Source organism: Haemaphysalis longicornis, unplaced genomic scaffold (assembly GCF_048455015.1).
Source record: "Haemaphysalis longicornis isolate Haplotype H1 unplaced genomic scaffold, Haemaphysalis longicornis Haplotype H1 scaffold_1, whole genome shotgun sequence".
Lineage (NCBI taxonomy): Eukaryota > Metazoa > Arthropoda > Arachnida > Ixodida > Ixodidae > Haemaphysalis > Haemaphysalis longicornis.
In genome coordinates this window covers 225048143-225075803 of record NW_027526203.1, presented here as the reverse complement: position 1 = coordinate 225075803, position 27661 = coordinate 225048143, and the positions used below count along the sequence as shown (strand labels likewise).

Genomic DNA, 27661 nt, shown 5'->3' with positions numbered 1-27661 from the left:
TGGAACTCGTTCAAAGCCAACAGAGTCCAATCCAGTCGAATCCGTGTAAAAATGCAAATATTTGGTAGGGTACCTTTAGAGCCACTAGCCCGCTAGGTACATTCGTAGAGTTCCTGGTGCCTTGCGATGCGGCGTACTAATTGAGCTCTTCATTATATGCTATTTACACACCTGTTTCGAACTGTGCTTTGCTCTCTGTAAAAACGGTCAGCATTAGGGCACCATGCAGCCCGCTGTAAATCGCTTGTCGCGTTTACTTGCACCACAATACACACGCAGTTTGCTTTTGCCAGCTGCGCGTCCGCTGAAGCAGGCAAGCAACACCGAAGCGCTGCAAGGAAAAGATGGTGAGTCCGGGCTTCTCTGAGCTGCAACATGCCCTACGTTTTTGCCTCTCCGTTAATTTTATTCACGGCATAAGTTGTCGTAGTTATTACAGCGTTGGGTGCTGTTTCTTTTTGCAGCGGCATCTGAGCCGGTCCCTCTCTATCCTGGTCACATACCGACAACTTTCGCCCAAAAGGCCCTGATATCGGTTGGTTCTGCGCTCGCCGCTATTACGGACCCTTTTAGAGATGGTACGTACCCAGTTTTGCAGTGGTGCGATCGCTCGTGCAATTGTTCTAAAAGCGTTTTCCCCCACAGATATGGTGGCTGTTTTTGGAGAAGTGACCGGAGAGTTTGCGTTTCGCCATTTGCACAAAGTTATGTCGGAGGACGAGGAAGGTCGGCAGATATTGAGGTATGGATACGTTCGCTTTTGACAGTCGAAGTAAGTGGCTTTGCAAATTGTTGCGCGAAATCTGACGCAGAGACCGACCGAGAATAAGCACGCGCACGGTGGACTTGAACTACCTTAGCCGGCTTCCCGAGCACACTTTCGGGTACACCTACTACCGGTTCCTACACGACAATGTAGGTACTGTTCTGCAATTGTTCCTGAAATAAATCACAGCCGGGGAAAACCTAATATTTTTGCATAGTTCACAGGGACACCTATATTAAAATAAAGCACCTAACCTAACGCTGTGGTAATGAGGAAGCCACTACAATTTATTTGTGTAGGTCGTGCTAGTCCATAAAAACGGCTACAAGAGCTTCATGCTCCCACACGGTATTGACCTTGTGCCGGGTGTCTAAAAAGGATGTGACTTCTTTGCATCGGCTAAAGGCCAGTGTGGGCTTGGGCATTCAAAATTTTACATTTATTTTCTTCTGCAGTCCCCAGGGCAAGGCAGGTGTATGCAGCAGCCGTGCCTAGCGGCATGTGTATTGGTGCACCGCATGGGCTTACTTTTTGAGCCCAAGCCCGGTCCTGCTAGCTCACTGCCTTACTTGATGCAGGCCCAGGCCTGACCTGGCAGAAAGCGCCTGCCCCCACACTCCACTGCATGTGTGTGCGATTGTGCAGTCCAAAAATGACGTCCACGTGGTTTTTGCCCCTGTCATATAGGAAGGGGATCAGAATATTTATATGGAGGGGGGGGGTGTATATACGTACCCACTTCACAATTTTAAATGCCAACACAAGAGTCAAATTCTGTGTTGCTGAGATCATCACATGCTGTATACACTGATGCCATGGCAATGAAATGAGGGAACTGCAAATGTTTAATTAGCTGCTGTCAAACGTTGCTTACTTTTCGTGCTGATCAGTTGTTGATTCGATTGATTGTAGGGTTTAACGCGCCGGCGCAACTCAGGCAATGAGGCGCGCCGTAGTGGAGGGCTCCGGATTAATTTTGACCACTTGGAGAACTTTTAACGGGCACCAAAATCTCGTACGCACGGGCATTTTTGCTTTTTGCCTCCGTAAGGAAAGCGGCCGCCGCGACCGGGAATCGAACCCATGACCTCGTGCTCAGCAGCACAACGCCTTAGCCACTGAGCCACTGCGGTGGGTCTGATCAGTTTTAACCTCGTGTGTTGTGTAGAAAGTAGGCCTAGGCGTTAATGTAAAATTTTAACCTAGGTAATTGGCAGCCTTTAATGAATAATTGGTTGATTAGCCAATAAAAGTAGTGGATCCTGGGCACAGTTCCAACACACGTTAGAAGCGCAATATGCAACTCAACTTACTGCCTTTAAAGAACTAAACCTGACCCAGGGTAGCGTGAAATAGGTGTTACCTAGCCCAGTCCGGGCCTTTGGGTGGGCCCTGGTCAATGTAGTGCTGTAGTGTGCTTTGCTTGAACTAATTATCTGTCAATGTGCATGAGCGTGCATTAGTCTTCAGCCAGTACTAGCTGTTGCAAAAACATCTTTGAGAAGCCTAGCAAGAGCACTCACTAAAACATCGAGTTGCTGTTGGGGGGAATGTTGTCAATGTATAGATTGGCTGTGTCGTTCATTCCTCTTGCATGGCTTGATAGAATAGTGTAGCGCAGATTCACGACAGTTGTGGTCTAACTGTGTAACAATGCCAGTGTACAAAATTGCATTGTTGAAGACACAGCTCATTTCCTTCCAAAGGTGACATTGTCATGGCTTTTGTTTAATTTTAATCTCAATAATTTGCATGGTTAATAATCTTGCTATTTCGAATCATAAAGACAAAATAGCGAATATCGCATAGTTCTACCGTAATTGTGTTTGAATATCTGTAGAGGTGACCAATCAGCTGGCTGGTACAAGTGCAGTGTCGTGCATTGCAGACAAGCCCGTCGTCCTCTGCTCTGCCCTTTGCAGAACGTGACGCCAGACTCCAGGCTCCCGGTGCAGTTTGTGGACGATGCTGAGCTGGCCTACGTGGCCCAGAGGTACCGGGAGGTGCACGACCTGGTCCACACCCTCCTCCAGATGCCGATCCACATGCTTGGCGAAGTGACCGTCAAGTGGGTGGAGGCCATCCACACCAGGTTGCCCATGTGCTCAACCGGGGCTCTTCTGGGAGCCATGCGGCTCAAGCCAAAGTAATTTCCGCCTTTCTCTGTGCTCCCTCCGCTGCCACTTTTTATGGTAGACTGCTTGCATTCATCTGCGCTATTTGCACGAGTGCACTTTGCTAACTAGTCTGCGGCTCTACTTCAGGATGTGCCAGACGCCTGTTTGAAGTGTACAGAAAGCCTGTCAGGCTCGGAAGAAAAACTTTGGGGTTTCTGTATGCTGGTCCCAACTCTCGAGAGGTGGCTGGGCAAGCGGGGTGGCTGGTTGTATCTCTGGGCCCAGCTCTTGATGCACCTGTGTAGGTGAGCCAGCAGCACACCCCACAGTGTGGCTCCTGTACAGAGGGATACGAAGAAATACGAACGGTGCATGCAGCCTTCAATAATACGTGTGAAGCTATTGGGCTGTCGGATTTGTAAGCTCCATGCATGTGCAGGTCTCTCAGGGTGGTTGGGAATACGTCCTACTGGTAATCATATTCCTTCTCAGTGGAGTGAAGCTGAATGCTTATTTAGCGGCGCCATTTAAAATCACTGCGCACTCGAGTGGGAAGCACATGTCAAGCCTCAGTGGGTGTCACGCAGGATGTATTCTTATCGCGTGCATAAGTTTGATTTGTATTTGAAGGGGGGCAAAAAAAGAGAACCGACTGGATCCTTGCACTTCACAATCTCTTTTCAGTGCAGGTGCACCAGAATGACAGTGTGCACGGGCTGCCTGTACTGTTAACTTTTAGCTGGACAACCAAGAAAGGGCCACAAGCAGTATGGACTTTGGGAGATACAAAACGTTGGGCCCGCAACTTGCTTTTTGCTTGGCAGTGCAACGGTACTGTGAACAAAAAAAAAAAGAGGAAGATCCACTTTTAATGAGCAATTAGCAATTTAGTTCATAAAGTAAAGAACTTTAGTGTAATAAAAAAAGGTATTGCTTGTTACTCCACTTGATGGCTGGCAACTTTTACTTGGCCTCATTTGCATTGAGAAGAGTTGTTCTTGGTTAATTCTTGGTACATTTTAGCTGTCACTGTGTTTGTGTGGGAGTTAGATGCACGCTTACTTGCGTGAATGTATGTGCACGTATTGCATACCTCGAAGCTAGATGCCCTGTATGCCACCTGTAGAACCTTTTGGACAACGTCACAGCTCTATCACCATCAACCGCCATCAGCCTGCTTCTGTGAACCTACATTTTCAGTGACCTGAAGCCAATCTCCCTTGGCTGGCACTATCGCTATCATGTCTCATGCTTCATAAGCACACACATTGCTCCTTCCTCTTCACCCTTTTCTTCCTCTCACTCTTCCATTGAACAGACCTCAATGGTCACTCCCACGGAGCAAGATAAACAGGAGCGCCGACTTCGCTCTCTCCTGCGGGCTCTTAATGTCCATAACTCGTGGAGCCCAATGTAGATGGCGCAGCGAAAGGGACCTGAGCCGGCGGCGGCTAAGCGGCCGGCGTTCCCCGTGCGCCGGCGGGCGAGTTGGCGGAACGCATTCCGTCGGCTCTGTCGTCTGCTTCGGCGACGATAGTATTGGGCACGGACTGCTTTGGGCCTGCTTTGGCGCCGCTTCGCGTTCATTGCGCGCCTCCTTCGCACAGTTGATTAACTTGTTCGACAGCACCTTCCGGGTAACTCGGACCCGAAGGAATTGAGTGGCCGTACGGCAAAGATACGTTAAGGATTGGTTTGCATGGCGGGAAAACAAAATATAGAGACCACATACAAACATATGGCTGCTATACAAACACTACCTTTTGCGCGGTGCTTGCCGAAAATGTGGCTCCGTTTTGTAAATTTGGGAATACCAATTTGGCTGTGTTTTAACAGGTTTTACAAAAGGCGAAAGGAGCAACTGGTTCTGATCACTGGCGATTATAAAAGTTCCCTCAGCTTTCTCGCAGTTCTGCAACTTGCGTCCAAAACAGAGTGCGCCAGAACACGGGCCGGCACTTACACGCTCATCAGAAAAGAACAGAAATGCGATAACATCACCCGCGACTGCCCGCGACGTAGCAATCTGCTCAAGATCAAGTCCCTGACAGTGCGGTCTTTTCACAAGCCTTCATTTCGCGATAACTCGCCGAAAGAAAAGGTTTAACGAGCCGGTTGTTTTGCTGGTCAGCCGCTTAACGGAAAAAAAAAAAAACGCCGGGAACCCTGGTAGGCCAAAAAATTGCAGCCATACAAATCGCAGCATTTTATTTGGAGACCGCGGTGTTATCGACGAGATAACACGACCGTAGAGCGACAGTGAACATCGGGTGCTAAGTTGCGGCATGAGTTAAAATGAAGTATGCGTTTGATATTCTTGGGTTCCTTATCAAGCTGACAGTGTTTTTGTACACTTGATACAACAGGGCAGCCGTCCAATTCAGTCATTGGCACAGAAATGTGCATCATTGCCGTTTGCCGATGGAGTCTCCGGGCGACCCTCGTAAGCGTTGTTCGTGCGCAGAAGCAGCATAAATAATTAAGCACGCGGCCGGAGAGCGGGATAACAACAGAGGGTAACCTTTGCGCTGCATCGATTCGTCGTAAGCAGAATCACGCTAGACTGTGTTGTGGCGTTCCATATTACTCTTGCTGATTCTTTGGTGCTTCTGAAGTCGTCGTCGTTCAGTTGCGTCTTACATGTGCTGGGTTAGTACAATATTTTTAGTGGATATTCATAATGTCAGACTAAACGTTCGGGAATAAGCGATCGCCATGTATGCGGCGGCGTGCGATTATATGCGCCGTCTAGTGCGGCCGCGCACGGGTGTTTAAATTCCGCGCGTGCACGCATGCCTCCTGCATAGTAGGACAGGCATAAGACAGACGTCGCTGCGCAAGAAAAGATGCCTCTGGGGAGAGCGAAGAAGGGAAGAGCCATGTACAGAGGCACAGCGACGAGAGGGCGAACGAAGGAGGAAGAGAGCAAAGGGAAAGCTGGGCGGCCGGCGGCGCGTGGACATTATCGGCCCGAGCAAAAGATTTTTTCTGGGCCACAGTCGGCGCTCCTCTTTATATCTTGCTCCGTGGTCACTCCTCTCTCCCCTTGACAGTCAAGACTTGTCCCTGGGGATTGACGGATCCCACTCCACCTAATGTAACGAAATCTCCTCCTTAACTCTTTCGCTACCGCGCCCATCAAAATCGATCAATTTGATCGATAATTTTGGGAGCGCCTTTTCATAGCGTTCCAAGCGTTTCTTGAACAAGTAAAGCTGTTCGGAGTTAGATCAGAAAATGGGCTTTCAAAATCAGTTTTGTTTTCATTTTTGCAACGGAAACGTGATTTTTGACACGCTTTTGAATCACCTGGGTGTGGAAAAGGGGCGTAGTCATCGCGCGTCACGGCTACCAACGAAGAATGCGTGCAACTCGTAATTACTCTGCACCAGCGCTTGTTTTTTGCTATCAGGGCGTGAATGGGGAACTAGCAAATGATTTTCAATCGTCAGGTTCGCGCTCTGACAGTAATAATCCCAGAAATCGGCTGAAAATGTCAAGCAGTGCCTGGTTGCAAAGCTACTTTATGATTTTAGGCAGTTTTATTGCCTTTGCGCACATTGTTCTAAGTACTGTGGTAGTTATACTTACCCCAGGACCATTCGCAAACAGTTTACAACAGTTTCGGTTTCGTTTCTGCATCGCGAAACTCATATTTAGCGCTACTACGCAGCTACCCAACTTCAAGGCTACCTTCCATGGCGCCTGAAGCGTCCGCGACTGATCCTCGAACAAAGCACGACGCTCCTGATTTCCCCCCACCCTAACCCGATTTCTGCAATAAGAACTTCAGATGCAAGTCAAAAGGTCACACCCAGTCGCCAGATATCTGTTCCGCCGAGGACAGCGCTTCAAACCGGCCTTACACTGCCAGCTGTTCGCCTTCCAGTTTCGTTTCCATGCGAGGGTATATCCGGGTGTCTAATGTTGCTGCTTAGTTGAACTGTCTATTCGGACGGAGTCTCTGATAAGTTTTTGTACTGTTTCATTTGAAAAATGTTAGGTGACGCTGCAATGGAGGAGGCTCGTTGTGCTGATCTTTTTCAGCGCGCAACTGCTACTCGGCCAAAGATCGCAGGGCACGATTCTAGCTCATTGTACCTCATTTTTGCGAGCAAGGCTACAATTGCGAGTAAGAAGATGATAATAAAGCTCAGCTTTATGTTTTGAGAGATAACTGACCGTGAACGACAACAAGCATCAGCCACGGAGTTCCGTGTCCAACTTCATGCATGTTTTTTTCCGCATCGCGTGCTTGTCCCAAATATTGTGCTCGCTGTAAATGCAAAGTCAGCCATTGACAAGATGTTCTTACGTTATGTGGGGGCAAATTGGTGCCTCTGATAATGACAAACCGCCAGATTTATTCCAGGAAACCACCCGAAATTGCACATTTTGAATTGGAGGTTGGGCTTCACCGCATGACACGAGCACTGTGCATGCTAACATTTTTTTTTATATCTGACAAACTGTTCCGCGCAAGTCCACATTTTTTCTAGGGCGTGTTTTTGAAATGTTTTCCTACAAAATGTATATTCTAATTTTTTTCTACTACCGGTGGTTTGATATACACAACTCCTTTTTTATCATTTTTTTCGACAACTTAAAAAATTTTGGTTTTGATATTTTTTTTACAACTATGATATATAAAAACCTTTAAAACCTGGTATTATTGGAAATGCCGTTAAATAATCTTCATTTTGTGCTCCTGCAATTAGTGCCTAACCAATTTTTTAGAACGAAAAAAATGTTTTCTTGGACCCGTAAAATTAGTCAATTTTCCGGCGGTAGCGAAAGAGTCAACCTTAGTTGGTAGCCCATGCGAAGCTAGGTCCTCTTTTGATTGTCCCACTACTCCTCTATCCCAGCCGCTATTATTTTCATCGGGTCGTTATTTTCACGAATTTCACAACTTGAAAAATTTGCGGACTGTAGGTGCACACTGAAATTTTAAGTTTTAGTACTAAGCTTACTCTGCAGTCAGCAACTATTCTCTTGTTCTTTGTTGCACAGGTTACCCTGGATCATTTACGCGACAGATTTAACCCTGAGACAATGTGTGGAAGGGTAATGCAATTGTATGGAGTAGAGGCAGCAATATTAATGTTACCACCATGCCGTATGTCCCACAGATAAGCCAACTAAATGGCATGGAGGGGTTTATTCGTGGCTTTTAGGAGTATGGTGGGACAGCTATTGAGGGTTGTAGTACAATTACCATGTTCTGCTGACCTTCCCTGAAAGCGCTGGGGTCAAGGTCAGAGTTAGGAACACTTTTATCCTGGGAAAGCATCATTTTGTGGCAGCTTGCTCCAGATTGCCCTTGGGAGGGTGGCATGGCAAGAGTGCTTGGTGCAGTAGGGAGCTTCTTCTCTGAAAAGATTATCTAAAATGGCGATAGCGCCAACCAACCTTTTCTCAAGTCTTGATGCGCCGTTTGCTCCAAAAGTTGCATTGGCCTTCAAGTTTGCTAGATTTGCAGGTGCCGTCATAAGTAATCGGAACAAGGATTTGTGTATGTCACAAAATATTTGTCCTACTGGCGTTACAACAGCCATTACCGGTTTACAGGAAGCTTTCTCTGTTAGGGAGGACACCTTTAAACGTACACCAGTGCAGCCAGGCAGTTTCCGGAAGAAGAAATTCCTGTAAATTTAGGAGACCGTGTTCCAGTGACTTTTGACAGCACCTGTACACAGTAAAAATATAACGACACAAAAAAGGACATCTGGCCTGCAATGGCTGGCCTTCTGGTTTTCTGTTTCTGCCCCTGCCTTCTGGATTGCGAAGTGCTGCCCATGTTTGAAAATGTTTGGAGGATTATCGGATGATATAGAGCCAGAAGAGGTCACTGTGCCAGGTGGCGATTGCTGCAGGGTGCTTTTTGAATACATTCTATTACTGAAGTTTTTGCTTTAAAGGGGCCTTGCAGACAAAACGCTAGTTTGGTTCATTCGAAAGATTGCCTCATTAGAATCACACTGACACCACTCTTAACGTAAACTTCACTCAAATGAGCTACATAATTACGAAAAAAGGGAATGGCCATGCGACTCACTAGCTCATTTTCCGCACTAGAACACACGGCATCATATGCACAGCCATGTGGTTGGCTGAGGCGAGCAAAAGAAAATGCAAGTTACGCAGCGCTTACAAGCTTGCAGAACGAGCTATTTCATTTTATAGCAGTAAGAATGGTGGGGTAAACAATGGAAGTTATGAAAGTACACGATAACATGAAAGTACCAGTGCGTACTACTGTTGGTACTGTGCGCACTATGCTTGTTGTAGCTGCACAGCAGTCTGGCGCTTTGGGGTTGTCTCACATGACACTGGCCGACTGGCGTGAACGACATTGTCTTACGTGACCCTGTTTGTAGAGCATACCCCATGTTTCACGAAACGATTACTACCTACCGTAACAAAAACAAGCCAGGTGCAAATACGGTCAAACACAAAGCAAAGGTCTACAGCTGTTCTGCGCAGTGTGGTTTGTGCCTGCATATGTGGACCTTGTGTGCTCCAAAGAGGGTGTGCAGATCATGTGATCCTCGTGCAAGTAAATGGTGCCCTAGAGGGTGAACCAGAGGAGGAGGACGAGACATTGCAGGGCAGAAAGTGGCAGCAGTTGAGGCTGACAAACGTCGGTAAGACCACCTTACGGTATTGTGAGAACAGGAAAACTTGCTAAGTGAAAACTTACTTTACCTACAAAAGTTGGGAAGGAAGCTAATACAATCTGCAGTTTGTAAAACTACTAGGAATGTCTTTAATCTTTAAGCCAGTGAGCATTTTCTTGTCGACTTGTCCAAATATGCTTTGATGCTGGTGTATAATAGAGTGGTGTAGTCTGACCCCACCGTGTGTTTTAGAATTTAAGCGTGGAGCACTTTAGGGGCCCGGAATGATGTCTATCCAATGTCGTTTGGCGTCACACAAGTCAAATGACGCATACTCACTTGTGCAGATTGGCCAAGAAGAATTTGTTTTAGTCGTGAAAAACAGTTAGGTAAGACACAGTGGGGAGTAAGTTCAAGAGGGAGCAAAAAAGAAAGAGGAGTGGGAAAACAAACTAAAAGTCAACCTGATCCCAATAGGGCTAGCATGGCAGAAGAGCTATCTCTGCAGCAAATGGGTAGATGGCGTGACACACATCCCTATGGTAGTGGCCCAGCTTCTTCGGACCCCTGACAGACCGAAACACTGGAAGAGACAATGGAAGTCCTAGGTGTTGCAGGCGTGTCTCCGGCAGCCTTCCCCGATGATTGCTGTGGTACCTCGCTTTGCAGAGCACAGCCATGTTGGAGACTGGCCAGAAATCGGGCAATTTGAGGGGTTGTTGCACCCGAGTTAATTGAAGCAGATAAACAAATGCAAAAGACAGAAGCAGAAAACCTAAACACCGAAAAAGAAAAGCAACTCACACAAAATTAAAAGCAAAACACAGACAAACAAAAGCAAAACAAATAAGCAGAAGTTAAACACAAGGCACTCACAAAAATAACGCAAGGGAAGCACTGCAAATTATTGCTCCATACTTCCGACAGCTTTCACGTTGAGTGAAACTGCATCAATTTTTTTTGTTTGTTTGTTTGCAAGAGACCTTGGTTATAAGACATGTTTCCCAGGTCCCTTGAGTGTCCCTTGTAACAAGGTTTTGCTGCACCTTTTCAGGCAACGCAGAGACTATGTGAACATCCACCTACCTTGGGCCCTGCGGGTTGGATTTGGTGCGAAGAACCTAATGTGTGTCTACTACGAGAAGTACTGGGAAGTGCCCCTGCCTGAGATGCACCACAGCCTGGGCATCGAGCCCTTTCCCAGGCACTCGTGACACAGGTACATGAGCTGCTGCTCACCAACAGGGTGACCACTCCAGTCCTCGTAACATACCTGGATGCCTTAGTTCGAGCAATGATTGCTGCAACCCAGCCATTTGGGTGCCTTTCCTATCTTTGATTTCCAGTCGTGGAGGCTGAATTCTGATGGGCGTGAAGTACAAAAAGCTCAAGGTTTCGGCCAGTGTTGCAGGACCCCGAATGGTCTTACCTTTCCCTCTATTTAGTTCTGCTTTCAAGCTCATGCTAGATGTAGAAGGTAAACACTAAACGAGAAATCTACTATTCTTGCGCACAGCCTGCTCTATACATCATCAACAAAACACACATGCACACACACATGCATGGGTGGGTTTGCTGCGGGTGGATATTTCTTGTTTTTCCCTCCATATTTTTCTCGACTTCTCCTGTTGGGTTACGACAGGATTATGCTCCTGAAACGGCGAGGCATTATCGTGGACTTGTGTTGGAGGATGTGTTGAGTGCTTACATATACTCCACAACAAACTTTTGGCCAACAATATTGGCCTTCGACAATTTGCTACTATTGCGATACAGTAAGTATCTACTGTGGGAAAAAACCAACCGTGCTGTCGTGATCAGAAGGGTGCATACACTCTGAGAATTTGTCTGAGCTGTTCCCTCCGTAAAGTCTTCCTGTTTTAGAAAATTACTGCGACAAAGCTTGTGGCTTTATAAAACAGATTGCAGTTCGGGACACCGAGTTTCCAAGATCGCAACTCGTATGAGGCCTAGCAGCGGTGCTGCTTCAAGAGCATGACGGCATTCTTTGACCGGTAGCATTTGCCAGTAGGTCGTTGACACCAGCAGAGCGTAACTACTCCATGACACAGAAGGGGTGCCCAGGGATAGTTTTTGCACTGCACCAATTCGGCTTTGACATCTACGGAGTTGGGTTCGGGGTAGAGACGGACCACATGGCACTCAGTTGGCTCAGGCAATTACGCAAACCTTCTGGTCGTCCTGCACGATCGGCACTCAAACTGCAGCGCTACAACTTCACAGTCCGCTACAGGAAGGGTAGCACGGACATGGGGGCTGAGGCCTTGTTGAGGGCCCCACTTGCTTACCCGGATATTCCTGTGGCGCAGCACGCGACTGGGCCTGTAGCTTCATGCTTGAATGGCCCTATTGGTGTGAACCCCGAAGGGAAGGCAGCCCCCATGCTGCAAACGCCGGGCGAGAGTGCATATGTGGTGGGCCCCATTTCGTCCACCGGTATCGTGTTCAGCAGATCAGAGCTCCTACAAGTTCAGCAGAATGATCCGTTTTGTCAACAAATCGTTGACGGGCTCAGGGAAGAGCTGAGCTCCCAGAGTGAGCGAGGTGGCGCAGCTACCAGGCATCCGGTAACGGCTCGTATTGCTGTCGGTGCCAAGTGCAATGCAGCTTGTACTGCTGCAGGCACATTGGATTCGTATCTGCTGGAGGCTGATGGACTCTTGCTGAGATACATCTCATCCGAAGAGGCTCCCCATGAGAGCTTCAAGGTGGTGATCCTCTGCAGTCTATGGAAGGCTACTTTGCAGTACTTCCATGACTCGCGGTTGGCCGGGCATGTGAGTGGCCCAAAAACTTTAAATCTTAAGCTGCCACTCCGCTACCTGGCCAGACATGAAACGAGACGCTCTCCACTATTTTCGTTCGTGCGACACGTGCCAACTTGTGAAGCCCAGAGGAGGCAAACCCCCCGGTTTGTTGCAGCCTATCCACAGCCAGCAGCCATGGCAACTTGTGGCTTGCGACATCATGGGACCTTTTCCCAGAAGCCGAAAGGGTCTCATGTACTTCCTGGCACCTGCTGTGCGAAAGCTCACGGCATGTGTAATTAAGGGGCAAGTTGAATGAAGTTTTCACCTGCTTTGGCTTTCCAGCGAAGTTGATTATGGACAACGTGTCCTACTTCAGGGCCAAGGCATTCGTTAATACGTGTGCTGCCATTGGCATTAAGCACTGAGAAACGACAATGTACCACCCCCAGGTCAGTCCTACTGAGCGGCTAAACGTGCTTACATTCTGGCACCCATTGTGCCAGAATGTGGGCACGTTGGGTTCCAGAATATGGGATTCGTGGCTATAAATAGACTCTATTACCCAGCTAGCAAGCTAGAACATGAGAACTAAAGCCACAATTCCCACCGCGACATCGTGGGGACGCCGCTCGTTTATTTTACTCACTGGGAGGTGCCAAGGATGCGCTCAGAGCCAGGCAATGCCGACAAACCATGCTTTATGCTTGGTCATAATATGGAACACGCACTGGCACAGACAGGCTGTCCTGAGCTTGGGTGGGAGACGGAGTCTCCACGAGCTTGGTAAGCCGTCCGTGGCCGCCAACTCGGTTCATCCCGTAGTGCGGGACTTGCCTCATCTCGGGGTCGAGGAACATCAGCTCCTTTGTCCGACCCGCACGGTTCCATGCCGCCACAGAAAAGCGGAGAAATCCTGCTTTCTGACGTCACCTCGGTTGGGAGAGAAGGGTCTTCAGAGGGGGAGGAAGGGGCCGGCACAGAAGCCGGCTGCTAGGGGGCCAGCACTCCACAGGCAGTGATCGCCGATAGGGAAGCGCACGTGCTTTGTTGCCGAGGCAGCATCCCCGTGTCGGCGGTGCCGGGCAGTTAGCCCTAATGGTGCTGTGTGGCCAGCATGGGGACCCACGTGGTCTCCACAAGTTTGGCCCTTGTTGTTTACAAACATGAAGCTCGTCTTTAGGCAGTGTGCAGCTTCATTGAAAGCATTCCTTCCGGCAGTATGAGTGTTGTCTTCACGGAGCATAGCAGATGGCTTTCTGCAGACCGTACCTTCTCCTCATTGTTTGCTTGCTCCACACATGCCACACGTTGTAGTTGCTTTCTTGAGAGTTGCAAGTTTTGCCACCTGCAGCAACTGTTTTTTTTTTTTTTTTTTTTTTGCAGAGTTTACTTTTTTTCTTGCTTTTTGAGCATTTTGCATCTACTGCAAAAAATTTTGTATGCTAAAGACCCATTATAATACGAGGTGTTTTTTGGGAACAGAAAAGGGAAGCAGTTTTCATCCGCATATAATGCGACTCGGGAACACTTACAGAGAGCATTTAGTATTTGCATTCCAGTTCACGTCTTATCATTCATTTCAGTGGCACAGTCTTCAGGAAGTCCCTCATTGGAGATCTTTTCATATAGAAAGTCATCTTCTGTCCCATCAGGTGCATTTCAGATGCTGCATTTCTGACAAGAGCGAATGACGAGCGCCTAAGGGATGCTGGTCCAAGTGTCCACAATCCTGTTACAAAGCGATGCTAGAGAGGCAAGTTTCAGAACCTCGATAGCTATGAAGTCAGGATCTCCCAACTTCATCCACTTCAAGTAGCAGCGCCTGCTAAAAGGCTTGTTAATGCAAACATCCCGTGGTTGCAACTGGGATGTCATTTCTTCCGGAATGATGACAAGTGTGGTGCAAGACTAGCGCACTAGTTATTTCACAGAGTCGACCAGGTGACAGCAAAAAGCATCCAACACAAATAGTGATGGGAACCCCACAGTACTCCAGGCCACCAACACCAGACAGAATTAATCCTGTCAAGTACCAGTGTCCAGTGACTCAGGTAGACATTCCAAGTCAGGGACGTTTCTGTGTCAGAACACCCCTAGAAATTTTCTGAGTGATGCATTTCCCCCCTCTGTCCCCATCTCAATTCAGCCCTTATTTTCGTTCACATTTTTCACACCCTGCATTGGTATATTATTATGAAAAAAAAAAGAATATAAATCAGAAAAGGATGTTTGCGTGCAGGCACTTTCCTTTTACGGTTTTTTTTTTTTTTTTTTTTTTTTTGAGGTGTATTACACATCCTGAAACATATTTCTAGCAATGCCACTGTTCCAAGATGCAGGTTCATTTTGTTATCCTTTGTCTGCCTTCTTTCGTTATTGAGTCGGAGTTGCTGACTGTGACAGAGGATGGCTGCCAAGGCGTGCTGGTGTGTTCTGGTAGCAGCGGCTCCTCGCATTACTTCTGCGATGCACCTTCCGGGTATTTCTGACCCCCTTGGGTTCACATGATAGGTGTGGTTTGTGTCAGCCAGCAGCTTTGGTGGTGGTACACTTGTGCTACAATAAGAGAAGCTCAAAGAAGTGTCAGGCTTTGCTCAGTGGGGCCAACATTACTTGTCTGCATGGCGTAAGTCAGGCTGCTGACACATTGTTTGCTGCATCCTGTACAAGTTGTATAATTTCTGTAAAACTCTGAGAAAGAAGTGTTCTCTTTATTGATGGCGCATGTAAAATGTTTTGATGGTCAGTTATAGTGCAGCCGCATGCTGCCTACCGTGTGGCACGTGCTAGTCGAGCTCCATCCAGCTTCTGTGCTGACCACAAAGGCTAATTACATAAAAGATCAAACGTGCATGTTCACTTTTAGTTTTAAAGTGAAGCTTTATATGTCTAAGATTCCGTGCATTTTTCTTGTGCTGGAACGAAAATTTCTTGGGGCAAAGCCAGCTTTGTGGCAAATGTTCAGCAGGAAACCGCTGTAACTCTTGTTTTATCAGAACTTGTTCAAAAACAACTGTGGGACAATTTGCTGCGAAGAGGGGTCTGTCATTATGCCGAGCTCTATTTACTTTTCATGATTACTTTGTTCACAGTGAAGTTGTAAATGTTACAGAATTGCCATCTGCTGTCAATTATACGGTCATCGATGGGCTAGTATGGTTACAGAAAAAAGCTCTCACTCTTGTTTCGTCATATGACAATGGGCTGCTAAAAATGGCTACTGTTACGTCGGTTTCATTTTCCGGTCTTAATTAGTTCGTTCACGATGAAATTGTAAACATCACAGAGTTTCTGTCTGCTATCAATACATGGGCGTCTGTGGTTACAGAAAATAGCTGTAACTTGCATTTTATGAAAACTTCCCCTACAAAAGCTAAGTGGCAGTTGGCCATTAAAACAACTCTATCATTGTATTGAGTCAGTTCACAATAAACTAACTCGTACCTTTGTTCAAGGTTTTGTGCTGCCTTTGTGTCATGTGCCAAACAATTACTCTGGTTATCCACCTTTACATACTGGAATGGCTCATGATTTTTTTATTTTTACCTATTATTATTATTATGATTATTCATCATCATCACCAGCCTGTCTACGCCCACTGCAGGGCAAAGGCTTCTCCCATTAATCTCCAATTATCCCTGTCGTGTGCTAAATGCGACCAATTTATCCCCGCAAACTTCTTGATCTCATCTGCCCATCTAACTTTCTGCCGCCCCCTGCAACGCTTGCCTTCTCTAGGGATCCACTCTGTTACCCTTCATGACCAGCGGTTATCTTGCCTTCGCATTACATGCCCTGCCCACGTCCATTTCTTGTTCTTAATTTCTACTAATATGTCCTTAACACACGTTTGTTCCCTGACCCACTTTGCTCTCTTCTTGCCCCTTAACGTTACACCTATCATCTCCTGTTCCATTGCCCTCTGAGTCTCAAATTTAAGTTGAACCCTCTTAGTCAGCCTCCAAGTTTCTGCCCCGTAGGTGAGTACCAGTAAGATGCAGCTGTCATACACTTTCTTCTTCAGCGACAATGGTAGGCTGCCATTCATTATCTGAGAATGCCTGCCGAATGCACTCCACCCCATTCTTATCCTTCTAATTATCTCTCCTCATGGTTGGGATCCAGGGTCACAACTTGGCCTAAGTAGATATATTCTTTTACCACTTCCACTGCCTCGCCACCTACAGTAAAGCCCGCTTATATCGAACATAGATATATCGAATTATTGCCTATATCGAACCCTTGTATAATTCTGGTAAAAATTACATGCATTTAAGACTTTTTATATCGAACGAGATTTTGCTCGCAATGGATATATCGAACTATCCCACGCGGGATTTTTTGCTCTGATGATGATGATTGCTATTGGTTCCCCTTTGTAGCGGGGTGATGACATGTCATCTTACCAAAAAGGACTAATATACCTATGTTTTACACTCTTGGTTTAATACTAGCGCTGCTTAGGGCAGGCACAAAAAGCTTATTAGGCACAAAATACTTTTTTTTTTTTCCTGTTACATGTGGTAACTGTCCTAGGCAATATTCCCCTCTCTGCTTTTCGCCCACCAGCATTCTAATCTTCTTTTCGTCCCCTCAACAGCCTTGAAGTTAACTTCCTCTGTACTGGCCTTAAATCCTAGGGCTTCTGAAAGCCGAATATTCCTTTCATGTAGATTTGGATGGATATCCTCACATTCTAACACTATGTGCCGGATAGTTTCTGTTCCTTTTCCGCAGACCACGCATACCCCATCATTTTGTGAATACTTCCCCACAAAACTCTTAGTTCGCAGGCAACCTGCTCTAGCCTCAAAAAGCAAAGCACTGCCCTGGGAATTATCTTAGAAATTTTCCTTTCTAATGTTCAATTTCTCAGCCCTGTACATCTCTAACGACGTTCCAGCTTCCATTTTTTCCCTCCATTTATTCGTTTCAATCTGCCTTGCCTCTTTTTTGGTTACCTTGGCTGTTTTGTATTCTCCACTGTTCTTTCCGTATTTTATCGTTAGCCTTCTAGTCTTTCTTAACCACTGCGTGTCCACGGTTTTCAATTATAGGTACCTAAAAACCTTGGCTGCCCACCTACGTTGATTTCAACCTCATCTCAAAGCATATTTTACTCTGTGCTTCTCTAACTTCAAACAACTCCCAGCCCATATCTCCCTGAACTGCTTCGTTAGTTGTTTTTCCATGCGCGCCTAAGGCCAAACGTCCTACCGTTCTCTGGTTTACTTCAAGGCCTGATAGAACGTCTGATTTTAAGCAGACGCAAGCCTTAGGCATGCGGCAGGCTTTCCCGCAATACATCGGTGCGCAGCGGTGGAGTGGGTGTCGCTTGCGACTCCCGCGTGAGCTCTGGCGCATCCAAACCGGCCGTGGCAGAGTGGACCAGCTCCACGCATGCATGCTGTTGGAGCCAAAAGTGCCACATTGGGCGCTGCGGGCTGCAACTTCAAGTCCGCACCACTCGCGGCCCCCACTTGCCCGGTTCGCTGGGTTCGCCGTTATTCGCTTGTATCCATGCTTGTCTCCGCTCTGTCGAAGATGCCGAGGACTCCGTACCGCTTCCGAGCACGAGCGAAGCTGTCGCTGCCGTGGCCCTGCTACGGCGATACTGCAGTGCCATTGAGGGCAGCAGTCTTGTGCTTGTCGACTGTTTAGATACCGTGGAGCAAGCAGCCACCAGCAATGCGTTGTGCTCCAAGAAGCAGGCTACACTCACGGAGTTCTTCCGCCCCAATAAGTTAATGTTTTCTTTCTGAGAAAGTGTCGTATCAATAGTGAACTGCAGGGTGGTAAGAGCTCAGTGTTAGCTCGTGACTCCGTCGGCAAGATTGCTCTCAGTAAGTTTTTTTTTTCTTCTTTACTTTCTATATCGAATTTTTGCTATATCGAACTAGTATTTTACAATCCTCGCGCTGTTCGATATAAGCAAGCTTTACTGTATCTCAAACTGCTGTGCTGACCGGAGGTTACTGATCATTACTTTAAGTTTTCCCTCTATTAATTTTCAGGCCCACGGTTCTACTCTGTTTGTCCAGTGCGGTAAGCATGCTTTGCAATTTGTCTCCCTAGTTAGTTAACAAGGCAACATCATCAGCAAATCTGAGGTTACTGAGGTATTCTCCATTAACCCTTACTCCCACCTGTTCCCAATCCAATGTTCTGAATACAGCGTAGACCGCTTATAACGCATGTCGCGGGAGCCGCAAAAATTCGCACTATAAGCGCTACTGCACTATAACCAAAACATGCACGAATTCAACCACATCACCACCTACCTCTCAAGTCATCAAATATTTATCATCACTCAAACGCGCAGCACTTAAAAACGAAGGCACGGTCTATATTTCGAATTATTTTTAACATCAGCCGCTGCTGCAGGGCAAAAGCGCAGTCTCACAAACGGCGAGCGCGGCTTTACTTCCGTGTTCTGAAAGACTATGGCTACGTTTTTAGCGTCTATGAACAGATTCCGCACGACGGGATAAGAACGCCAGCGGGTTTTTTTTTTTACCCCACCTTGTGTTCACGATGCCGAAGGCGGCTGCTTATCAGCGCACCGTACTGGTGGTGGAAATCTTCAGATTCCCGTGGATCCCATGTTCGGAAAGGGAAAGAGCGGTGGCTTATCTGCACAGTGTTTTAAAGCGTGAACCGCGGGGTAGATTTGGTATCGTGAAAACGTGCAGTGCACGTCAGCGTGGATACAACTGGCAAGATGTGGGCGGCGCGGTAAGAGGCGGCACCATGGCGTCGGCACTGGCCGGGAAGCAGTGCAGGCAGTTCCAGCGACCGCTTCTAACCGCTTGCTGAAATGCCGCACGGGGCGCAAGCGAAGATGCTCATGCAAGAAAAGAGCTATTAATGTGGGGAAAAAGTGGAATATAAACTGCCATCCACGCTGCTTGAGAAAGCGCCCATAAAAAAATACCGCGGTGGTAAGCCTAAACATCTCTGGCACGGCCAGCCAGCTGCTCAGAGCGCTTCGAATCTCCTGCCATTAGGTACGCGTCTCCCCATTAGTGCAAGTCGTCAGGCTCCTCCCACTGCCACGCGAAGAAGCCACGGCGAGCGCGGAATCGTCGACATGAGCACGAAAAAAACCAAAAAACTCACGCGCAACGCCGATGTGCACGACTCGTGCGCGAAAACGGGCCATGCAGTTCACGATTAATAAAAACAATTTGCCGCGCGTAAATGGGGAGTCTGTCGCTATCATCCGAGGGGCATCAAGCAAGGACAGTTGTGGCTATCACTTACGCACGAACTAAAGGGTGCCCATTTCTTTTTCTTTGGGTGTCTACGTTAGAGGAGGGCAAGGGGTGCACGCTTCGTCAGATGGCCGATTTCATCCCTTTTTCTTTTGCTACCCTAAAACGATGCCTCAGCTGTGCTTGTCAATCAGCAGACCCGCCGAAAAACCGCACTGTAAACGGTATTGTGCTTCGGCCAACCGCATCTTAAGCGGTATGCTTACACATTGAGTTGTATGGGAGGCAAACCGGTGCTCGCAAAAATTCGCATTATATCCGGTCCCGCACTATAAGCAGTTAGTTATAAATTGTCTACACTGTACTTGTAAACATGCTCTGAGTAACATTGGAGAGATTGTGTCTCCTTGTCTGGTGCCCTTCCTTATAGGTATTTTACTGCTCTCCTTATGGAGAATGGTGCTAGCTGTGGACCCACTATAAATATCCTCTAGTATTCTTACATAATGCTCGTCTACACCCTGGTTCCGTAGTGCCTGAATGACTGCTGAGGTTTCCACCGAGTCAGATGCTTTCTCATAGTCTAGTAAAGCTATTATAGGGGTTCAGTACACTCCGCGCACTTCTCAATCACCTGATTGATCGTGTGAATATGGTCCATTGTTGAATAGCCTTTACAAAACCCAGCTTGTTCTTTAGGTTGACTGAAATCTAAGGTGGCAGAAATTCTGGTTGCGATTACCTTGGTAAGTACCTTGTAGACGACTGACAGTAACCTGATCGGCCTGTAATTTTTCAAGTCCTTCATGTCACCTTTCTTATGGATTAGGATGATGTTCGCGTTCTTCCAAGATTCCGGTACACTTGCGGTCATTAGGCATTGCGTGTACAGGTTTGCCAGTTTTACTAGTACAATTTGCCCGCCATCCTTCAAGAGGTCTGCTGTTATCTGATCCTTACCAGGTGCTTTGCCCCCTTTCATTTTTTCCAAAGCCTTCTTTATTTCTTCTGTCGTTACTGTTGGGATGTCTATCTCCTCTGAACTACTTTCTCGTTCGGCATTATCCTGGATATCCCGGCTACTGTACAGATCCCTATAGAACTCCTCGGCTGCTATGACTAGTTTATCCCTATTTTTGATGACATTGCCTTGCTTGTCTTTAAGTGCATACATCTAATTTCTCCCCACGCCTAGACGCCTCTTCATTGCTTTCAGGCTACCTCCGTTCTTTACAGTGTATTCGATCCTCTCCATAATATACTTCCGTATGTCAGCTGTCTTACGTTTATTGATTAACTTCGAAAGCTCCGCTAGTTCTATTCTGTCAGCTGGGGTGGAGATTGTCATGCTTTGCCGTTTCCTAATTAGATCTTTCTTTCTCCTGGGGAAGTTTACCAGTATTCTGTCTAGCCATCGTGCCCCCGACTTCTACTGCTTATTGTGATAATATTATAAAGCAAAGCTTTATATGGCTAGGCGAAAGGACAATCCGGTGGTCCTGTGTTTGCAGGAAACTCCCCCGGCGCAACCCAATGGAAAAACCATGTTGGAGAGGAGTTAGAAGTAAGGGGAGAGTCTGGGTTTATGTGGGTTAGAAGTAAGGAAGGCTGGGTTTATCACAGTGGAGCATGGGCCCAGCGAGCTACTGCGTAAGGCACAGCTCAAGCGGTAATGGTGGGGGCTGTGAGCAGGGCTGCGTCAACGTGGCAAAGTTCAATTCCCAGTCGCAGCGGCCGCTTTTCTGATGGAGGCGCAAAGCGAAAACGCCTGTGTGTTCGAGATTTTGGCGCATGTTAAAGATCCCCAGGTGGTCAATAATCCAGAGCCCTCCACTACAGCGTGCCTCATAGCCCAGATGTAGCGTCGTCTCGTTAAACTCCATAATCAATCAATCAATCAGTCAATGTGGCAAATACCAGCCGCACGTTACTTCGATATGAGTAGGCCATGCGTCATATGGAAAACACTGCCTGTATGTTACCGCTTCGCTGGTTAACCATTTTTGTGGCGTGCATGGGTGCATTTTTTATTGTTATTATTGTTGTTGTGTTCTGGTTATGTTGACGTCAGTTACTAGCCCGAAAGGGATCTCTCTTCTTTTTGAATGCATATATGTTGCGAGAAGGAAATTCTTAAATGTAGTGCAAATGATGGGCCAGTTTCGGAAGCTGCAGTTTTTTACAAGTTAGTGGCTTCGTGCAGGGCACTACATCATGATGCTTATGTCAGTCAGCATTGAGCAAGTTTTGGCATCCTTCAACGAACAAAAATTCTGACGTCGGTCCAAAGTAAAGAACGTCTTGAATTGCCACTCCGGCCGTGCACCAGCCAAATGAACCACGTGTTGAGCACCGGCAGTACGCAGACGAAGGCCAGGTACCGGAGTCCAGATTGTGCTAGATAGATTGTTGCTCTATTTGATGCACCCATCTCAATATTTGCATCAGTGACCAACTTCTAAGTGATAGGCAGTGTTGGAGAGGCAGTGTGGGAGAAAAAGTTTAGTTTGTTTCCACTCTAGCAATGTAAATTATTTTTGCCATTTTTAGTTCTTGCGTTATTTTGTTCTTTTTGTAGTTTTTGTGACACCCAGTGTAACCTCCTTACCCTATGTAATACCCTGCCCAGAGGGCCTTTTAGAGTTTTTTTTTTTTTTTTTGAAATAAAATAAAAATGAAATATTCCTAAAATGCATCTGCAAGGTATGGCTCCTCTAGCAAAAATATAAATATGAATGTACTATTGATGCTTAACAAAAAGCATAGTAATAAATGAAAATAAATGAAAAAAAAATAGGCTGCTCTTGATATTTTTTACTCGGCAGAATGAGAGTCCTCAAGGCGTCTTTTTGTACTTAAATATGATAGGCTAAACTTGTGCATCACAAGACACGTCTCCGTGCCACGGGCTACATGCACCTTTCCTGACTCTGTGCACTTGGAACAGAGCGTCAGTTTCTCTTTTGTGGTGACCCTGAAGATGGTTCAATATTTTATTGCTGTCTTCAAGAGGAGGCTATTGTTCAGTGTTGGATTGAAGATATGCTTGTTTGTGATGCACTGCTGTGGTCAAGACCTGCGGGAAAGCACTTATGGGTGGTACTTTTCTTGTAACAAAAGCACGGAGTCGAGGGACGAGATAGAAGAGGATGGGGAAGGAAGAAAGCTGGTAAGTAAAAACCAGCCTAACCTTCAGTTTTGTTACCGCAGGATACTTGCGAATTGTCAAACTCTGGAACTGTTATTGAAGCAAATACTGAATGATGTATTATTTGTTTAAGTATCTGAACAAATATAATGTGAAAGCATTGAAAAGCCCATTGAGCAAAACAGCAGCTGTCCAGTGTCTGTAGCAGGGAAACGTCTCCTAAAATGCCCAATGGTGTAAAGATAAAAGGAATTGAGTTGAACAAAACATTGGTAAAACTTGGGACTGGATAGGAATTGAACCCTGGGCACATGGAGTGAAAGTTGAGCATTCATCACTAACACCACAACGGCTCATTGGCTGGAGCTGACTAAGCGTAAACCTAATGAATGTGCCACGACCTCCGACTTGGAAAACGGGCTACGTTTTCCAAGTCTAAGATTACGTGTGTTTATTTTAATGCTCAACTTTAAAGTAACCACACATTACGGCTGATTGTAGGCACAACAACATATCCAGTGAGGTGGATTGGCCAGTGATGATGACAGCTGCTGTCAGAAGGTCACAGCTGTTTTACAAGTTCCCATTTGGCTGCGGTATCAACATACCCACCCACAATTCTCCCATATCCACTCAAGGAGATTGGCCAGGGATGTTAGCTGCCGCCAGGGGCTCATGGCCTAACCAACCAAGGTTCTCATGTACCCACTCAGTGGGCTTGGCCAGTGACAATCAGGGCTGCTGTCAGGGGCTCGTGGCCAATTCACCAGTTCCTGCCGATTGCAACGTCAACATATTCACCCGAAAGAGCTCTCTGCAGCATTCAGTTGGCCTTTAATGCTTCTGCATTCACAACTTCTCGGTAGTGCTTAGGGGCCCTCTGACTATTTCGCAGATGCCTTACATGTAAATATTGGTTGTCGCAACAGTGGTGGATTGCCCGTGACACAAATGCGTGGTACCTGAAAGAAGTTGTAGTCCTCAAGAGTGGAGCTGGCGGTCGCTCGGCGGTTGTGCTGCTGAGCCCAAGGACGCATGTTCAATCCCAGCCGCGGTGGCTGCTTTACCAGTGGAGGTGGAAAGCGAAAGTGCGCGTGTGTCGAGATTTTGGTGCTCATGAAAGATCTCCTGCAGGTGGTCAAAATTAATCCGGAACCCTCCACTACGGCGTGCCTCATAAGCCAGGTGCAGCTTTGGCGCGTTGTGCAGCTTTGGCGCGTTAAACCCCACAATCACAATCACTATGAGGGGTGAATGCTTACAAGATGTGGTAATGAACCTGACAAAATGGTTCATGAATATTTGCCACATTTATCTGGCAATCAGAAATTTTATTTGAAGCACCATTTGAAGCTTTGACCAAGGCCAAATGCCATGGATACATTGTTGTAGTGCATGGAGGAAAGAAAAGCTTAGGAGAGGCCCTGACGTCACCTCTACTGAAGCCGGAAAACCTTTTGTGCTTGTATTTTACTCATGCGCGCCAGCTCCTCTGCCTTGGCTCACTCCATAATCATCTGCCCCGTCAGTGCCTTTCCTCTAGTGCCTTCCTTTCTTCTTTCTTCGCCTATCCATTCTTCTAGATGCTGGGAAATGCAGACGTGCCCTCAAAACACAAATGCAAAGCAAGTTAAAGCGGCGCTCATGGCTTGTATGACCATGCAGCAGGACCTCATGGGGGAAAAAAAAAAGACTAAATAAAGACTGTGCCTCTGTTTTTAAGTGGAGTTTGAGTGATCATAAACAGAGAATGATTGAAAGGTAGGTTGCGGTGGGGTTGGATTCACACGTTTCGTACCGCTTATAGTGTAGATTTTCGCGGCCGCTGCGACGTATGTTATAAGCGGTCTACACTATTATTTCAATTAACAGTGCTGCTGGAGATGTTGTTCACAGTTCATGTATTATCACTGTGATGTTTTTCTGAACGTCGATGACAGCTCTGCTAGTCCTGTGGATCCTGTTATAGCCTTTTATCGTTACGTTGGTACTTACTTCTTGTAGGCACAGTCGTCTGGTCGAATCAGTGCAGTGTCGATTGGGTGGTCCAGTTGCAATTTCTTTTTGTTCAGGCCGCGGCAATTCCACCGCCAAATTTCGAGGCGTTCTTGCTGTCTGGGCTCCTTATTCCGCATCTTTATCAGATTCTTCTGTGTTTGTGGCAGAGTGTTCTACGTCCCTATCCAGCGCTTGGTTCTTGCCGTTGTGTTGGTGCCGTTGTGATCGTTGTTTCCTTTTTGCCGTTCCCCAAACGTTTGAGTGAACTGCCTGTCATGTTGTTCTGTAAGTGCGATATCTGTGTTAGTAGGGCTTTTTGCATGTTCATGAGGAACTCTCCAAAAGCGACAGGGTCTTGCAATGCTTGTTGTGTTATCGGTGTTATTGACGCAGTTTTCTCCATTGTAAGGTCCTTTTGCTGTATGTTAGTGGCTGCTGAGATTCGCTGGTGTTTCGCTTCATTGAGTTGCTTCCTCAGTGAGCTTATCTCTTCATTTTGCCTCTTCATTTGTGAGTACTTGAATTGTTTGTTGTCAGTGCATGCGCTGCCATCCTTCATAAAGCTATTGAACTTTGCAGTTGCTATAAATGTCAGTGAATGTTTAGGAAAATGAAAAGATTGTTCCTACTTGAATAAGTTGTTCAGTGTTTTTTTGGGGAAGAAATTGATAGTAAATGGATCAAAAACTTAGAAACTGTGATGCCAAAATGGGCTGCACAGTACTTCTGAACGGTGACAATTGCAGGGAAAAAAACATTTTTGCTAAAAGATGTAGAGCACTGCAGTGTTAAAAAAACATCCGAGGTCTGAAAAAGGCCACAACTTGTGGTCTAGCATCCTATGGGAGCTGGGCAATAAAGGACCAATATGTTAGCCAAGTGTTTCTTGAGCTGAGGACTTCTTGTGATTAATAATATATAGTTACCCGGGTGAGAGTCTGGAAAACTTCCTTTCTCTTGTTTCATTTCCTGTGATATTTAAAATATCTAACATGGGGCTGCTGTTAGCAGTCTGAGTGGACGAAGACGAAAAAGAAAATTTCTTGCAAATTCTGCTCCTAGTCCTGTATAGCAGATGCATAGACTGAACAGGTTATCTGTAGAGTGCTGCCGCATTTCATGGACCGTAACGTTTCATGTTATGCTGCGCCGAAGCTTGTGTCACACTTTCTGTGAATTGCACTTTTGCAGAACCTACATGGTGTGCTGGTTCCCTTAATGCTGCTCCCCTCAATGCTGCTCCCCTCATTTTTTTTTGTTAGTGAATGTATTTCTTGAGGGGGGTGATGAAGTTAAGGATGCTTTTTTTATTTACCTGTTTCTTATCTGCAGGAATTGACCTGAGAGAAGCCTTGTTACCAGAAAGTATGTTACGTGGAAATTGCTTCGAAACGAATGAGGAGAATAAAAACCGTGGCAAGTGGTTCAAAAGGCACACACTTCTTTATTCACCATTGTGCCACTGCTAACTGGAGAGTGTCTCCTATGTGGAATCTCCTAAGTCATTAAAGGATTTTTAATTGAACCATGGAAAGCCTGCTTGAATCATTTTTCACCTTTTGTGGCACTTTATGTCCCTCTTCCTGTTGGAAGTTTCCAACATAAAATAATTACCACGTAAGTGCGCTGTGTTGCCATTTTTTGAACTGCATTGTTGCAAGTGTAGACAAGCTTCAAAATGAGTCGTCATGCCGGTGCACATGCTTAAGCTTTAGGTGTTATGGTGTAGGCAAAAAGAGGGCTGAAGGCGTCCGAGGATTTAGTTTTCGTCATTGGCAAGTCTCTGGCTGATAGCATTGCGATGTGGTGAGACTGTACCTGCAGAAGTCTTGACATAGTTTTCACTTGTGGTGAGCACAAAAACAAAAGGAACCAAACATGATTAGAGTTGCTAATGCTGGCGTGGGGTTTTATTTTCTACCATTGCCAAGATGGTTGGTGTGGTAGACCTGCATGTGCATGTGACGTGGAAGCCAAATCCCTTGGCAGGTACCAAATTCTTTGAGTAGAGTAATAGAGGAGCGGCGACTCTGCCACAAGGTAGCACTGCTGCTCTGCACTTTTGCGACCACACCGACGTTGCACGGCTGTGTCCTGTCTGCTTTTGCTGCTTCCTCACCGTATGCCCTTGTTTGTGCTTTTGAAAAGGTGCAGAATTAAAAAGCAGTCGAAAAAAGTGAGTGTGGGCAATGTGAGTGCATGCATAGCGGACAATAGGTGCGCACTCACTGCTGCCGCACCTCCTCGAATGCGGCAAAAATCAGCCACACAGGAGCACCACTGGTGGGCTTGCCACTGATTGGAGCCAGGCAACGCCATCAGGCAATGTGGGCGTTCCAGTCTGGCCGTGGCCAAAACTGATGTGGCCTCCATCCGCTTGCGACACTATCCAGTTTCGTAGTTCACCCTAACCGTGGCTGCAACATCCTATCCCATTCACCCCCTCCTAAAGGTTGATTGTGATGCTGTCAAGAGTTAGTTTCTTGGCTAAACTCCTCCCTTGATGACAGTGACAGTAGTGGTGGAAGACATTTATTTGAGCCAAAATAAAATATGAGGGATGCTGAGAAAGAATGTGAAGGTGAAAGCCCAGTTGGACCTTCTGTTGATCTGGTGTAGAACTTTGTGGCCATGCCCATCACCACTTGACCAGCCTCCTGGAAAGCACCCTCAGAAGCTCGTTCCGCTCGCTTGCCATTGCCAGGAGCCACCTGTTCGACGCATCGGTGCCTTCTACCGCCTACCCTCCTACCCTCGGGAGGGTAGGCAGCCGCCTACCCTCCTTTGGCACTGCTGCTTCCCTTTCCCACTGTGCTGCATTGCCCTTTCTCAGAGCCCTCTTTCTACCCTTATCCGGCACTGTTTCCCTTTCTTGGTGAACGATCGGCGGTTCACGCTCTGATTTTCTGTGCAACACTGTACTTCACAACAAGTTTTCATACCTACCATGTTCCATGAAACTATGCGAGGCTTTTTGCCTTAAAAAAATTAAAGGTGCATGGACCTGATTGACCATGTATTCTTGGT

At 46.7% G+C, this 27661-nt stretch overlaps 1 protein-coding gene across 4 annotated transcripts; it reads left to right on the top strand.

Annotated features, from left to right (window-relative positions):
* The first annotated feature begins 47 nt into the window (after nt 1-47).
* Coq4 (Coenzyme Q4) lies at nt 48-26160 on the top strand. Of its 4 annotated transcripts, XR_013316978.1 has the most exons (9): nt 48-347; nt 465-578; nt 646-742; nt 813-915; nt 2689-2912; nt 10558-10722; nt 18289-18319; nt 22609-22657; nt 25967-26160. XR_013316978.1 is itself a non-coding variant. In XM_077673882.1 (8 exons), exons 1-6 carry the CDS (start codon nt 224-226, stop codon nt 10715-10717), a joined length of 822 nt encoding a protein of 273 aa, XP_077530008.1. In that variant the 5' UTR covers nt 48-223; the 3' UTR covers nt 10718-10722; nt 18289-18319; nt 25967-26160. The 4 variants fall into 4 exon arrangements, 2 of the variants coding, with proteins under 2 accessions (XP_077530008.1, XP_077529990.1); XR_013316979.1 differs by lacking the exon at nt 18289-18319; XM_077673882.1 differs by lacking the exon at nt 22609-22657.
* The last annotated feature ends 1501 nt before the right edge of the window (nt 26161-27661 follow it).

What these genes read in the sequence shown, in the direction of transcription:
- Coq4 (XM_077673882.1), top strand. Translation starts at nt 224, where the DNA reads ATGCAGCCCGCTGTAAATCGCTTGTCGCGTTTACTTGCACCACAATAC. An exon ending in AGCGCTGCAAGGAAAAGATG is followed by an intron (nt 348 to 464) that starts GTGAGTCCGGGC and finishes TTCTTTTTGCAG; the next exon opens with CGGCATCTGAGCCGGTCCCT. An exon ending in ACCGGTTCCTACACGACAAT is followed by an intron (nt 916 to 2,688) that starts GTAGGTACTGTT and finishes TGCCCTTTGCAG; the next exon opens with AACGTGACGCCAGACTCCAG.